Here is a 16,965-nt window from a genome sequence, read left to right on the forward strand (position 1 = left end):
AAGGGGGAATGTTGGAGAAATGTTGCAAAGTTGAAATTAATAGGCCGTGGCAATAGATTGTATATGAAGGATCATGAGAAGTCCAGGATGATTCCAGATTGTGAGCCTCAAGGACTGGGAGGATTAACAGGGAAGGTAGGAGGGTTTAGGAAGAAAAATAGGGACATGCTGAATTTAAGATGTCTACTGGATATCCATTTGGAGATGTGAGACTGGAGGTCAGCAGAGAGGCTGGGGCAGGAAAGGTAGACTTGAGAGTCATTAGCATAGAGATGGTAATTCAATCCATGGGAGCCGATGAGAACACCAAGTGAGCCTTGTGGGACACCTATGGTTAGAGAGCATGCATGATCTGTATGAGGATCCAGGAGCAGTCATTTCCAATTTGATGAAATATAATAATGGTATTTGATGCTTATCATATTCAGTGTGCTCCAATTCTCTTGAAGAAGGTATTCATGATACCTGCATATGAGGCTACGGTGTAGTCCAAAGTCTGGTCTCTTTAATTTCTTACCCTGAGCCATATTTTCTTTTTATCTTACGTCTTTTTCAACACTGGGTCTTCCTATTTTACCCAGGCTGGAAGTACGATGGCCACTAATGGGCCCAATCCCACTGCTGATTGGCATGGAAGCCAATTGGTTAAAACCAATTCTCTTTCTGGCCCAAGATGGTTCACCCCTCATAGGTAGCATGATGCCACCATCTTCCCCACTTCTGGACCTAACACCCTAGATACGCTTTAGCTTTTCTGCAGCTCAGAACTGAGCTACTGAATTCAAGCAGTCCACCAGGCTCAGCCTCTCCCACTAGTAGAACTACAGGTCTCTGCCACCTCTCTGGGCCCAAGTCATGTTTTCAAACATTTTTCATTGAACTTCTCTGTGTCTCCCTTTGGCTTGAAGACACTGAAGATAAATAATGATAAAAGCTAAACATGCAAACTTCAGTGCTTTCCTTCTTTAGGTTATTAAGATGTATTGCTATTAAACTTGTCACCATCATGATATTGATAAATATGGATTGAATTAATAGAATTTTGGAGAAACAGAAAAAATATTGGATAATTTTTTTTTAAGATTTGTTACTCTATAACAAGGGTGGGGAACCTGTAACCTCAGGGCCACATGCGGTCCTCTAGTTCTTCAAGTGTGACCCTGTGAATACAAAGGATTTGTTCTGTGAAGTTTGGAAGGGCCACACTTGAGGACCTAGAGGACCTCATGTAGCCTTGAGGCCACAGGTTCCCCACTCCTGCTGTACAATGCTTAAATGATAGTAACATGTAGTTTTTCTTACCAGGGAATTAAGCTCTTCATTTAGATTATGATATTGATCTAATTTCGTGCGTAACAAGTCAGGCACATTTGTATAATTTTCGAGTTCTTCTGAATCAGTGTCTCTGTCCTAAAAATAAATACACTAATGTTCAGTCACAATATTTCTTTATTTCAGCAAATTCTAGTTAAACATATTTATTAAACATCCACCGTGTGCAAAGGAATGTGTCAGTATGGAAGCACATTTTAAAAAACCTCCTTTTTGGTTTCTCCAGGAATAGGAATAAATATTTCTATAATATTTCTACATATTACATAAATTCTACATAAATACAAATATTTCTAAAAACCTTTCCATACCCATCCCTTTAGCAGGTGGGTAATATATTGGTCAAGGGAAAAAGAAAAAAATCTTTCCTGTGGAAATTATTAAGTATAGTAACCAAAATTCAGGACAAGAGTACCTCTTAGGAAGGTGCCTTATCAATACCTTCTCTGAAGTGACAGTGTAATGACCTACCTTTCTTCATTTAGAAAGGATTAAATATTGATCAGAGGACAGACCCATTGATTTCTTCAGGTGAACACTTGAGGGGGGTAGTCAAGGAGGAATGGAGCAGTTCCAGTTGAAGATTAAGGGACTATTCTTAATTAACACTGTCCTACAATGTTAACCTCACCCCCAAATGGATTTTAACAATGTGACTTTTTTCTTCAAGATTTCTAAAAATGTCCTCTCCAACTGTCTTGGGGTAGAGAGAGATGTCTGAGCTAACTGGGACATTTCACTCTTTAAGCTAGAAATACTCGGATTTAGAATAATGATAAGCTAAATAAAATTATTTCTAGCAGGTTTGTATCTACAACATAAAATATATAATATTAATATTTTTTTTGACATTGGGGGTACAAAGTTGAAAAACTCTTTTTACATGAATTGTTGTCCATTTTTATGTCTGCCAGTCTGTGACTGAGATCTCTATTCAATAAACATTTATTAATCACTTAGTATGGGAAAGGCTGGAAATACTGGAAATGCAAAGACAGATAAAACTGGACCCTGCTCTCAAAGAGTTTGTGATTAAATATGAGGAAAAAAGACAAATGACTATATGTTATTTATTTATTTATTTGTTTGTTTATTTTTAGATTTTGACATTCATTTCCACAAAATTTTGAGTCCCAATTTTTCTCCCCATCTCTCCCCTGCCCCTACCTCATAATACCTTGCATTCTGATTACCCCTTCCCTCAATGTATCCTCCCTTCTATCACACCCCATCCTTCCCTTATCCCCATCTTCTCTCTTTTCTTGTAGGGCAAGATAAATTTCTATACCCCATTACCTGTATTTCTTATTTCCCCACTTATATGCAATAATAATTCTCAACATTCATTTCTAATACTTTGAATTCCAACTTCTCTCTCTCCCTCCCTCCCCACCCATCCCCACTGAGAAGGCAAGCAATTCAATACATGCTATATATGTATTGTTTTGCAAAAGACTTCCATAATAGTCATGTTGTATAAGACTAACTATATTTCCCTCCATCCTACCCTGTCCCCCCTTTTTATCCTCTCATTTGACGTTGTCCCTTCCCAAAAGTGTTTACTTCTAGTTCTCCCTTCTCCCATTTGCCCTCCCTTCTATCATCCCCCTTGATCCCACTTGTCCCCTTCTCCCCTATTTTCCTGTAGTGTAAGACAGATTTTCATACCAAATTTAGTGAATATGTTATTCCTTCCTTAAGCCATATGTGGAGAGTAAGCTTCATTTTTCCCCTCTCACCTCCTCCATTGAACAAGATTTTTCTTATCTCTTTTATGAGTGATAGCTTGCCCCATTCCATTTCTCCCTTTCTCCTCCCAATATATTCCTCTCTCACCCCTTAATTTAATTGTTTTTTTTTATGGATATCATCTCTTCTGATTCAACTCAACCTGTACTCTGTGTGTGTGTGTGTGTGTGTGTGTGTGTATAATCCCCCCACCCACCCAAATACTGAGAAAACTCTCAAGAGTTACAAATATTATCTTTCCATGTGGGAATGTAAACAGTTCAGCTTTAGTAAGTCCCTTATGACTTCTCTTTGCTGTTTACCTTTTCATGCTTCTCTTGATTCTTATGTTTGAAAGTCAAATTTTCTCTTCAGTTCTGGTCTTTTCATCATGAATGCTTGAAAGTCTTCTATATCACTGAATGACCATTTATTCCCTTGAAGTATTATACTCAGTTTTGCTGGGTAGGTGATTCTTGGTTTTAATCTCAGTTCCTTTGACTTCTGGAATATCCTATTCTAAGCCCTTTGATCCCTTAATGTAGAAGCTGCCAGATCTTGTGTTATCCTGATTGTATTTCCACAATACTTGAATCGTTTCTTTCTAGCTGCTTGAAATATTTTCTCTTTGACTTGGGAACTCTGAAATTTGACCACAATATTCCTAGGAGTTTCTCTTTTCAGGTCTCCTTCAGGAGGTGATCAGTGGATTCTTTCAATATTTATTTTGCCTTCTGGTTCTAGAATGTCAGGGCAGTTTTCCTTGATAATTTCATGAAAGGTGATGTCTAGGCTCTTTTTTTGATCATGGCTTTCAGGTCGTCCCATAATTTTTAAATTGTCTTTCCTGGATCTATTTTCCAGGTCAGTTGTTTTTCCAATGAGATGTTTCACATTATCTTCTATTTTTCCAATCTTTTGGTTTTGCTTTTTAATTTCTTGGTTTATCTCATAGTTCCCTGAACTCCAGTCTCTGTTTTAAAGAACTATTTTGTTCAGTGAGCTTGAACCTTCTTTTCCATTTGGCTAATTCTGCTTTTTGAAGCCTCCTTCTCCTCATTGGCTTTTTGGACCTCTTTTTCCAATTGTGTTAGCCTATTTTTAAAGATGTTATTTTCTCAGCATTTTTTTGGTTCTCCTTTAGCAAACTGCTGACTCACTTTTCAAGCTTTCTATGGCTTGAACCCATTTCATATTCATTTTGGAGGTGCTGGAGGCAGAAACCTTGACTTTCTCTGATAGTAGGCCTTGGTCTTTCTCATCCCAAAGGATGGAAGGAGACACCTGTTCACCAATAAAGTAACCTTCTATGGTCTTATTTTTTCCCCCTTTTTTGGGCATTTTCCCAGCCAGTTACTTGAGTTCTGAATCCTTTGTCAAGAGGAGGGCCCTAGTGTTCCTCCTCCCTCCAGTACTGTGTTCAAGGCTGAGATTCAGATCAGCTGCTCAATTCCCCCAGGGGCTTTGGGTTCAGGTGGGGACGCCACTGAGGGCTGAGGGTCAGATCAGCTGCTCAATTCCACCAGAGGCTTTAAGCTGAGCTGCCTGGACAATGGACCCTGCTGCTGCTACTGCCACCGCTGCCTCTGCTGCCACCTAGGGCCAGTGCTGGGGGGGACCCCACTCCCCTCTCGCCCAGCTGGTAAAGCCCTCCCACCCTGACCTTTGGAGCTTTCTTTGTTGCTTGTGGGTTGAGGGATCTGGGACCCTGCATGCTGGGAATTCTGCCCCGGAGGCCTATTCTGGCCCTGTTCCTCCCAGTGCCACATGGCCAGGGCTGGGCTCTGCTCTGCTCAGCATCCCGTGAGATAGAGCTTTCCTATTGGCCTTCCAGGTTACCTTGGGCTGGAAATCTCTTTCACTCTGTTGTTCTGTGGCTTCTGCTACTCTAGAATTTGTTGAGAGTTATTTTTTACAGGTGTTTTGTGGGCTGTGGGGCAAGTGCTAGAGTATATGCGTCTTTCTACTCCACCCCTTGCAAATGACTATAATATAAGGGAGTAAGATATATGGAAAAGAAAGGTTCAGGTAAAGTGCCATAATCATCATCACAGCAGCTGACATTTATATAATGCTTACTATGTGTCAGGCACTATGCTAAATGCTTTACAATTATCATCTCATTTGATCCTCACAATCACACTGGGAGGTAGGTGCTATTATTGTCTTCATTTTATAGTTAAGGAAACTGAGGAAAGCAGAGGTTAAGGGACTTGCCCCGGGTCACACAGCTAACAAATGTTTGAGGTGACAAGAGTTAGGTGGTGCAGTGGATAGAGTACTGGGATTGGAATCAGGATGACTTAAATTCAAATCCAGCCTCAGACACTTACTAGCTGTGAGACCCCGGGCAAGTCACTTAACCCTGCTTACCTCAGTTTCCTCATCTGTAAAATGAGCTGGAGAAGGAAATGGCAAACCACTCCAGTGTCTTTGCCAAGAAAACCCCAAATGGGGTCACAAAGAATCAGATGTAACTGAAAGGACTGAACAACAATTTCCTGACTCCAGGCCTGGTGCTCCATCCATGTACCACCAAGCTGCCCCATGAGAATAAAAGTTACAGAGCTGTTCATACCTTTTGGCCCAATGACCTCATTACTATGATGAGACTATAAAGATGTTATTAAAAAGGAGTGAAAGTTTAACTTTCCTTAAAACCTAATAATTCATCTTGTAGTTTTTCGCTGTTGCTTCTAGCTTTGTGACATCCCTTTGAGCACCTGAAGACAAGCTCTCACTTCTCTTTTACATTCAACTGATTCCTCTATGGTGTGCTCTCCAAGTGTCCAGTTATGTTCCTCAGGACACATTCCAACTCATCTGGTTTTCCTAAAATGGGATTCTCAGAATTGAACCCTTAAACCCCAAAGTGCAGCCTGACCAGGGCAGAGTACAGCAAGACAATATTACTTCTTTCCTCCCAGACATTAAACCTTTCTTACTACAGCCTAGAAGAGCATTTGATGTTCTGTTCTAGTTTTGACTCATACCAAGGTTGTAGTTCATTATGAGGCAGCTGGGGTGAGGGGGTAGTAGATAAAGTGTTGGGCTTGGAATCAGGAAGACCTCAGTTCAAGTACAGCCTCAGACACTTTGTAGCTGTCTGACCCTGGGCAAGTCATTTAACTTTTGTTTGCCTCATTTACCCCATCTATAAAATAGAGATATCACCTACCTTGCAGGATTATTGCGAGGATTAAATGAGATAATTTGTAAAAAGCTTAGCAGAGTTCCTGGCACATAGCTTATTTCTTTCCCTTCTCCTGTCTCCTCAACTCCCCCTGCCCCCAACAGGAATGAATATTGTTAAGCTGTGTCTTCTACCATCCTTTGTTTTTGAAGTCAGTATTTTCAACGTAAATATAATGTTTTATGTCTCTTGAATTTAATTTTATTTAATTCAGCCCAGTGTTTTAGTGCAATGGTGTCAGACTCAAACAGAAATCAATCCCTATGGGTAGTGACTTAGAAAACCACAAATTAACATTATCTATGTTGAACTGTATTTGTATTCATTTTGTTAAACATTTTCCAATTACATTTTAATCTGGTTCTGATGCATTCAGCAGTTTTGTGGGCTGGATTGAGTTGGACATCTCTGTTCTAGTCTATCTAGATTTTTTTGGATCTAGACTCTCATCCTGATTGGGGAAAAGGTCATAAAACACAGTAAGAAGTGAAAGCCAGAAGTTAAAACTTTGTGAAAGGTGGAAGCCCAGACATTATAACCTGCTAAAAATCCTAATTCAGATACTGAGTCATAACTTAGATAATATGACCAGGCCAAACTTGTGTTTGAGCATTTGCCCAATAACATTGGCTTAACGCCCAACCTTGAAAATGAGCACATTACTAAGCAGAAACCCAAAATATCCACTAATCAGTAGCGATGTGCTTTATAGCTCCACCTCCCTTTATTTGATTTCTATAATTACCATGAGGTTTTCCTGGGTCTTTGCAGGGAATTGATTCTTATCGAGACTGTTTTCATTTGGCAGCCACCCCAGACTGGCCTTTAGTGATTATTAAAACCATTTTTTAGATTCTATATTTAATCATAATGGAGCCTTTGTCCTCTTTTTCTGGTACCAAATCAGCTCCTTTGATTGGGGAAGCTGAGAATATCCCAGTGCACAAGGATATTGGCTCTTGGAAAGGGACAGAGCTCCCCAGCCAGGGGAATTCGGGACCCTACACGCATGTTAGCTATCCATTCATGCTTCCTGTTGTCTGTAAGTTGAATAAACATGCCATCTGTGCCTGTATCGAACTCTTTGATTAAAAGGCTGAATAATAAAGGCTAAACACAGATCCCTGGAGCACAACCCTAGAGACTTTCTCCAAGCTGACAGTGGCTTATTAATAACTACTCTGTGTCATTCAACCCAAACCCAAATCTACTTCTCACCCAGTTGTATCTCTCCATCTTACATATGGGCATAGAATGAGAAACCTTGTGAAATGCTTCACTGAAATTTAAGTGTAGCACAGCATCTCCCCACCCTCCACTCCTTTCCCACCTTCTTATTACTTCTTGATAAAAAGAACTGAGGTTAATCTGACATAGTTCTCTTTGATGAATCATGCTGCCACTATGAGATCACTGCTTTCTTAGGTACTCACAAACCATCACCTCAATAAACTAAAACTTTTCCAGGAAGAGAAGTTCAACTCCCTCAGCCATGAAGCTTGTAGAATCTACCCTTTCCCATTTCAAAAACAAAAAGCTGGGACAATATTTACCCATTTCTAGTCTTGTAGTAGCTGTCCCCTTTTCTAAAAGATGGCTAAGTCTACCAAGAGTGGCTCAGCAATCACACCTTAGGATGTACTTTGTGCCTAGTAATTTGAATTCACTGATCCTCTCATTTACCTTGCTTTTCCACCACCTCCTTACCATTTTTGTTTTAGTCTTTCCACTGATCACTCTCTTTAGGAGAGAAAACAGAACTGACAGAAGAGTTACGTAGGCCAACTGTCTGATCATATCTCTCTTCAACAGTAGCCCCATTCTTTTTTTTTTTTTTTGATCTTTTTATAACCAACAAAGGTAAAAAAAATTCCTTTTCTTGTCCACAGTACTCAGTACCATCCCCACTCATTCTGGGATTCAGAGTTCTTACAGGACTGGGGTATTCTTTGGTATTTATCCTCCATGTTCTTTATAGAACTTTTTGAAATGTGGATTTTTTTCATGAGTTCCCTGTGTCTGCTCTTTTGGTAGTTTCTCTTTTTCTTTCTCATCCAAAATATTTCTGCTTATGTCTTTAGAATTTCATTCTTGAGGGCTTCCCATTCCTTGAGTCAACTACCTCTTCAAAATATTAAACTATTTGATCTTCTACTTCCTCTGAATCCTTTGATGTATGCTGTACTCAAATCTAGGCAAGATATCAGATTATGTAGTTTTCCTTTCTTTTATATCAAGACTTCTATGATACATTCCCCAATATGGCTAGAATCAAGTCCAACATAGCATTTAATTTTTTTTCTTAATTCTTCCATCTTTTGAAGGATGAAATCATCATTAAAGTATGTCACAAGTCCAGCTGCTATGATTTTGGCAGAAGGACAGTGTGTGGCAGTAGATATCCAGATAATTACACTGTAGTGCTTTCATACCAGGTTTAGGATGTTTCCTGAACTCCCCATCTAATTCCTTTTCATCCTGATGGTTTACGGTATACTTCTACCAATAATATTGCTTCTTTTTCCAGATCTTTTGATTCTTATCCAAAGGCTCTCTACCATGTTTTCCCCCTCAAGTTTTTGGATTTCTTTATATGAGTAACATTTTTTAATAGAAAATGTTAACTCCTCCACCTCTTTTTAATATATTCTGTTCCTAGACTTACATGAACTGATGCAAAGTGAAGTGAACAGAACCAGGAGAATGTTGTACACAATAACAGCAATATTGTATGATGAGGAAGTGTGAATGACTTAGTTGTATTCTCAGGAATGCAGTGCTCCAAGACAGTCTCAAAAGGTTCATGCTATCTATCTTCAGAAAAAAAAAAACCTGATATCATCTGAATACAGACTGAAGCATACTATTTTTCCTTTCTTTCTCTTTCTTCCAGCTCAGGTCTTCTTGTACAAAATGAGTAATATGCAAATATTTTACATGATTGCACATATATACGGGATTGTTTGCTGTCTCAGGAAGGGGGGAGGGGAAAGAGGGAAGGAAGGGTAGAATTTGGAACTCGAAACTTTAAAAAATTGCGAAAAAATTGTTTTATGTTATTGGGGGAAAATATTTAAAAAAATAAAGTGAAATAATATACATGTATATGTATATGTATAGTTCCCTTTAAAAAAAATCAGTGTTTTATTTTCTGATTCATATTCTCTTCCTTCCATCTTTCCTCAGTTACCACCGAGAAAGCAAATCTTCTTCCTCACCAATCCCAAAGTGGTACTCTGAGTCCATCACCTGTCTATTTGGAGGTCTGTACCAAGTTTCACTGTGAGCCCTGTGGAATTGTAGTTGGTCATTGTATTGATCAGAGTTCTTGTCTTTCAAAGTTGTTTGTCTTTATATTTGTATTACTGTATAAATTGTTCACCTGTTTCTGTGCACTTTACTCTGTATCAGTTCATACAAGTCTTTCCAGGTTCCTCTGAAACCATCCCTTTATTTATTATGGCACAATAGTATTTTATCACATTAATATCCCTACTACAACACATTCAGCCATTCCCTAGTTGATGGGCACACCCTCATTTTCCAATTTTTTGCCACCATGTAAAGAGCAGCCATAAATATTTTTTGGAGTGTCTTCTGTGAATTATTGGTCTTCTGCTTTACTGTTTCTTTTATGTTGTACCTTTTGTTCCCTTTCTACAGTACTAGAATTGTCAGCTCTCTGTGGCTTTCTCTCACCTTCCTTTTTCATTTAAAGTTCTCTTGAGGAGATTTACAAGAAACCAGGAAAATGTTTTTGCTAGCATTTGTATGGGTATATTTGATCCCTTTTTAAGAATCTGTCATCCCTGTATTTTAAACTGTGGTTCAGAAATCCAAATCCTGTACTCAGACACCATATTTTATTTTATTTTTAAATTTTTTTGTTTTCAGTTTTCAACAATCACTTCCATGTTTTAAATTTTCTCCCTCTCCCTTCCCAAGATGGCAGGCAATCTTATATGAGTTCTACACAAACATTCTTATTAAACACATTTTCACATTAGTTGTGTTGCATAGAAGAATTAAAACAAATGGGAAAAACCGTGAGAAAAACCAAACCGAACCAAAACATAACACAAGAGAAAACAGTCTCTTTCATTCTGTGTTCTGATTCTATAGTTCCTTCTCTGGATGTGGATGGCATTTTGCATCGAGTCCTTTGGAAATGTTTTAGGTCCTTGCATTGCTGAGAAGGGCTAAGTCTATCAGAAACAGTCCTCACACACTGTGACTATTACTGTGTATAACATTCTCCTGGTTCTGCTTATTTCATTCAGCATCAGTTCATAAAGTCTTTCAGCGTTTTTCTGAAGTTGGCCTGTTTGTCAGACTTGTTCATTTCCCAAATCTGCCTTTCTTTTTCCTCTTTGGAATCCCATACCTTTAATAGCAAACACTGATGAAAACACCCCCTGTGCTCCTGACGGCTTCAGTTTTTCGTCCTATGACTCCACAACCCTTAACAATGCTTTGTCAGTACTACTTTTGGTATCATTTGGCCTCCCACAGATCACTAGAAATGGGCAGTGGTCATCTGGCTTGGCAGTTCTTGGGAGGGACTTCATCACATCCAGACATATGCCCCAGGGAGAGAACAAATGTCTCTGCTATTTAAGTCAGGTGAACAAATATTCCTCAGGAGGAAGTAACCAGACACTGATGTTTCTTCTTTTTCTTCTGGCCATGATTGGATTTTTCACATTATGGTACATGTGGATCCACATCCTTATTCTGTGAAACTTAAGAAGCTACTTCATATGGATAGGAGCCCAGCTACCCTTACCACAAGAAGACCCTCGTGTTGGAAATGTTCAGTGTTTCTTTTTCATGGGGGCAAACTGCCTATTTGTGAGACAAGCAGTAGACATGAGGTGCTTCATGGAGAAGACTGCAGTATTTTGGGCTTTGAATAAAGGAAGAGAGGTACTTCAGACAGATGGAGATGATGGGGTACAGATGGAAGGTGGGAATAGGAATCAATTCATACAAGTTTATCAGTGGTATCATCTTTGAAAACGTGGGAGACAGAACATGATAAGTATTAGACATACCTCAAAAACTTTCTCTTGAGAAACTTTTTCATTAGCAATTAACTCCCTAAAGGCTGAGATTCTTTCCTTATGTTTCAGTAGCTAGGAAGAATTAGAGACAATTTATATTATAAAAGGAAGAGAAATTAAAATAATTCTATGTTCTTATTATTTTTACTGTACATTACTGGCTGTCACAGGAAAAATCTTTAAGTACATATGATTAAAGATAAAATAGGTATCTCCATGAAAGATGAGATTACATTTTTAAAGTAAATTCATGAGAGGTCAATAAGGCTCTCTGTATATAACACAAACACAGGCTTAATTCAAAATACTATCTTCAATATTTGAATTAATTAATTCCATTAATTCTAATGGCACAAAGTTTTGTCAAAATTAAATTGATACCTACAAAATGACTTTTATTATCTCACTAGTCTTACTCTGAACTAGGCTCTTCTCTACATTTAGATTAACCTGAGGATGATTTCTCTGAATTCCCATGTGTTCTCCTCTAAGCCCTTTCTTTCTATATTTCAGTTACAAGACATAAAAAAACTCCCTAGAATTCCAGGCATGTGTCTTCTCTTTTTTCTCAATTCAGATAATTTGTTTTCCTTTGGTGAAGGGCTCAACTGTCATGAGTCGAAGTAGCCAACATGAATATGTTCCTTTAACTAGTTCCACTTGAATATATTCCTTTAACTAGGAAGCATTGTGGTCTACATTCCTTATGTAGGGACCTCGTATTCAAAATGATGCATCTCTCAGATCTACCTTTCCAGTCCTATGACTCTATAATGCTCATTTTGAACACCATACTTCTGCCTCCTCTATTTCACGTGGTATTATTCCCTTGACTCTACCCTCAAATCTCTGCTTTTGGTAACTGAAGGAAGAATCCTTGACTGTCAAACTAAAAATATAGACACTGATGAAATAAATTACAGTAGATGAAGTTACCTTATACTTGTAAGAAATAGGTTTAATATTACTTAAATGAGTGAGGTTTTTGAATCAATAAATACTCTTGTGAGGGGCCTAGAAAAGCTCTGGAGTTCTAAGAATTACTTCTTTGAAAACAAAAATTATTCAAATATTAGTGTCTCTTTATGCCTTTATGTTGTCTTATTCTTTGAATAAACAAGAAGGTTGTTTCTAAAGTTTAAGTCACTATACCTCTTTTTCCAGACTTTTTTTCTTAGAGTTGAAACACTTCATTTTTTCATAAATATTCTCACTGTTCTGCCAGTGTTCATTATCAGGGCTATCTGTATCCTGAGAAGAATAACAAGATTAAAATTGGAGAAGCTAGACCAACTAGAGTTTTCAATAAAAACCAACTTCAGCTACTTATCCTAAGGCATCTCAGAAAGTGTTGTGTGGAAGGATTTCATATGCTTTATATTTATAAAGGAAGTAGAGACTCACGCAAAATGCAACAGGGAGATACACTGTTGACATAAGCAGCCTGAAATGCATTACAAACAAGAAATGGGGTAAAGGATATCACTGAAGAAGGATGAAGAATGCAAGATTTAAAAAGAGAGAAAGGATGGGTTAGTTACATGCAAAGGCAGCTAAGTGGCACAGTGGCTAGAATGACAGGCCTGGAGTCAAGAAAACTCATCTTCCTGAGTTCCAACCTGATCTCAGACACTTACGAGCTGTGTGACCCTGGGCAAGTCATTTAACCCTGTTTGCCCCAGTTTCCTCATCTGTAAATGAGTTAGAGAAGGAAGTGGCCAACCGCTCCAGCATCTTTGCCAAGAAAATCCCAAATGGGGTCAAGAAGAATTGGACAGGACTGAAAAACAACTAAATAATAAGTCAGATGCAAGAGATGATAATAACCAATGGAGAGTCCATGTGCTCCACTGGTGTCTTTGTGATGTCTAGAGACCACTCAAGTATATTTCTCAGTACAATGAATAGATCCCCTAAGGTGAACTTATAGATAGGATGGGAAGTCACAAAGGATAAGAAGATAGAGGTTTGGTGGTAATCTACATCATTGGATGGAAGATCCACATCAGTGAGATCACAGACCCATTGGAGTACTAGAGCTTCTAATACTAGAAGGACAGGACAATGTGAATTATGGGGCCCTAAGATCCATCAATAACTACACATTCAATCTTTTCTGTTACTCCCTTTACAAAGCAAAGGGACAGCCAGATAGAGCAGTGGATAGAAGGTGGGGCCAGGAGTCAGAAAATCTCATCTTCCTGAGTTCAAATCCGGCCTCAGACACTTACTAGCTGGGCAAGTCACTTAGCTCTAGTTACCTCAGTTTCCTCATCTGTAAAGTGAGCTAGATAAAGGAAATGGCAAACCACCCCAGTACCTATTCCGAGAAAACCCCAAATGGAGTTGGAAATGACTGAAGCCATCATACAAAGTAAAAAAAGAAGAAAAAAGAAATTTGGTTACGCTGGAAGCAGCAACAATTTGGCATCTCTATTCTATAATGGCTATTTCAATAGCAGAGGCATGTCAAGGCTTAAGAACAAACTCCACCCTGGGGCACTTGGGAGTACTGCTATGTTTGAGGATGGCCCGACCACACCAGGGTCATCTCTGTTCTCTTCTCCCAATTACTTGCATACTTATATACCTAACAAACATATTTTGGGCCTCATAAATATGAAGTTCTATCTAGCACAAGAGCCTCCTTGACAAGTCAAAATGAAACATACTGGTACCAAAGTGGTGAGGCTCACACCAAGTCTGTTGTAATTACAATAGGTGGTGTTAATGAACAAGGAAATGTGTAGCAAGGTAAAGGAGTAAGGGAAGTGGGGTTAACCCACACACTGCTTAATCATTCCATTAAAAATTGATTGTTGTCATGAGAGGGATAATGGCCTAAGATCAAGGAATATTAGACAGATATTTAGGCATCACATCTGGTTATATTTTTGCTAGGCTACTTCTCTGCCTTACCATGCCTGGTTTTTACAAACTTGAATGTTTTACTTACCTCACAGGTAAGCAGTCCCATCATCAGAGAAATTAAATTGTGCATCTTTGATACAAACTTAAAAGTTTTTTTCATATATGGTGAATTCAAACTCTCTTCTTCAAAAGGCGGGCAGTCCAGGAAGAAATTTGAATGTATTATCTTCATGTCCTGTGATGGGCACATTCAAATTTGTCTTGTTAAAAGCTGAGAACCTGCTTTTTTTTCTTTTTAAATGAAAGTCCTAAATTTTAAAAAATCAAATCACCTAAAACTGCAGGGATAAAAAAGAGAAACTAAAAGCAGCTTCCCTTTGGCACTGAAATTTCTGATTAGCCAGCAGAGGTCAGAATTAAGCTTGTCTTCTTAAACAAAAAAAAAAAAAAAAAAAAAAGAACCAAAGATAAAATTGTATAGTGTACTTCTATACAACAAAGCTTTTTTCATTCAAAATTGGTCACTTAACCCAGTTTGCCTCTGTTTTCTCATCTGTAATATGAGCTACAGAAGGAAATGGCAAACCACTCTAGTTAGTATCTTTGCCAAAAAAACTGAACCCAAATGAGGTCATGAAGAGCTGGACATAACTGAAAAACTTAAAAACAACAGTATTACTGAGACTCATAAATGCTGGCCTGGTTTAGGGTTATGGTGTAAATTTTGGAGCAAAATTGAGGAATTTAAGTCTTTTCATACTGAAATATCACAAGTAAAAAATATTTGGATATTATATATGCCATCTTATATGTATATAGTTATATACACACATACATATATATATAAATTTCATACTTAACATTTTATTTTTTAAATTTTACTTTTTTCCAATTGCATATAAAAGCAATTTTTAACATTTTTTTTGAGTTCCAAATTCTCTCCCTTTCTCTTTTATCTCCTCCCTCCCTGAGACAGTAAACAATCTGATATAGGTTATACATGTACAATCATGCAAAACACATTTTCATATTAATCATATTGTGAAAAAAAACACAGACACCCTCTCCAAAAAATAAAGTGAAAAATAGTATGTTTCAATCCGCATTCAGACTTCATCAGTTCTTTCTCTGGAGGTAGATAACATTTTTCATCATGAGTCCTTTGGAATTATCTTAGATCATCATATTGCTGAGAACAGCTATGTCTAACTTAACATTTTAGAGATGAAAATATTGCTAGCATCAACATTTTCTCATGAAACTCTTAGTCACACTACATGGAACACCAAGAATCCCTAGAACAGTTTGTGAAACAATCTATTTAAAAAAAAATAAAAGTTGAACTGATGCCAGTTACTATAGATACTAAAAAGTAAGGAAGTCATATACAGACATATGTATTAAACTATATCCATTTAGAATGCTGAAACTGTAATTTTCCAATACAGGTAAACAACTGGTCTTCAACTTATAACACTTTAATAGACTCACCAGTGGCTTTGAGAGATTAAGCAACCCGTCATACAGATGTATCAGAGGCAAAATTTGAACCCAGCCCTTTTTGACTTTAAGGATTACCCTCTAACTATATGCTCTTTCTAATATAACCTTTTTGGTGGCTATCTAACAATAATGGTCACGGAAATCCTCTGATCCACTAGACCAGAGCCCTTTCCAATGAGCTGCAATGATTAAGACTTCGCAAAATTTTTGGTAGTGTCTGATTCTTTTGTGGTCATAGAGGCCCAGACACCATATACCATGAATTATCTCCAAAATTCTAAAACTTAGGGTTTGTTTTGCAATATTTCATAGTATTAATAATTCTGAAAAACTGTTACAGAGTGTTAATTTCATTGTGTCTTACCAACAACTTCATCACTTAATTTTACTGTTAAAAAATGTGGTTGTCCTCATCCTGGGCCATCTCCAGTCATCCTGATGAATATCTGGTCACTGGATGCAGATGGCTCAGGAGGAGAAAGTGAGGCTGGTGACCTTGCACAGCCCTCCTTCACTCAAAACAAAGTCAAGTGCAAGTCATGTCATCATTTCTCTGATGTCATGGTCCTCTTTGAAAATGAAGGACAAACACAAAAACCTACCCACCCCCCACCCCCCCAACTCCCCCTACCTCAGGACAGAAGTTCCATGAGAGTGGGAACTACTTCCTTTTTGTCCTTGTGATCCTAGGGCCAAAGCAGCATGCCTTGCCCATTGTGTTCAATTCGACAAGGTAGAAAAGGGATGAAAAACAGAACTGCTGATTTAAAATACAGGAACAACAAACTTTTTCAAAAGCACTCTAAGTTACTGTAGGTAACTACTGCAGGTGAATCAATCATGAAAATTCTAATTTCTTTGGGTTAAATATAATATCTATGGAAATAAGCCTGAGGTCACAAAGGGCTCTTCTATGAACATAGGTGCCCACATACCTGAAAAAACCTCGCCAACATGTGTATCTTCCACTCTAACTCTCTTTCTTTTATCTTTAATACTTCTTTCTGCAAACAAATGCATCGTTAGTTTCATGTAATTTGGTATTACTGATATGTTCTAGAATTAAAGTCCAACTCGCTGGCCTACAGTTTGCAGAATCTCCTTCCTTTTCTATGTGATTCTGAGATTTTGAATATGGGAAAGTGATTCCATTGATAGAAATAGCCAAGTCAGCAAGACTTAAGTTTGGTAGAAATAGGTAAGTCAGAGGCCTACATCACAGAGAGCCTGGTATATTGCTATTAAAACTATAACATGTAATGCTTTATACACAAA

General features: G+C 38.0%; 1 protein-coding gene across 8 annotated transcripts in view; it reads right to left on the reverse strand.

The window, feature by feature from the left end:
• CAGE1 (cancer antigen 1) overlaps positions 1-16,965 on the reverse strand; it is a 92,762-nt gene that overhangs the window by 43,970 nt on the left and 31,827 nt on the right. For 5 of the 8 annotated variants that reach the window (XM_072603753.1, XM_072603751.1, XM_072603752.1 and 2 more), the window contains 5 exons: positions 16,626-16,694; positions 14,273-14,422; positions 12,469-12,567; positions 11,308-11,388; positions 1,303-1,410 (listed from right to left, as the gene is read on the reverse strand). In XM_072603753.1, coding sequence (XP_072459854.1) covers positions 1,303-1,410; positions 11,308-11,388; positions 12,469-12,567; positions 14,273-14,422; positions 16,626-16,694 — 507 coding nt within the window. Of the gene's footprint in view, positions 1-200; positions 329-1,302; positions 1,411-11,038; positions 11,160-11,307; positions 11,389-12,468; positions 12,568-14,272; positions 14,423-16,625; positions 16,695-16,965 lie in introns of those variants that run through there. The other 3 variants (XM_072603757.1, XM_072603758.1, XM_072603754.1) reach the window with 3 other exon arrangements.

This window comes from Notamacropus eugenii, chromosome 4, assembly GCF_028372415.1.
Source record: "Notamacropus eugenii isolate mMacEug1 chromosome 4, mMacEug1.pri_v2, whole genome shotgun sequence".
Taxonomy (NCBI): Eukaryota; Metazoa; Chordata; class Mammalia; order Diprotodontia; family Macropodidae; genus Notamacropus; species Notamacropus eugenii.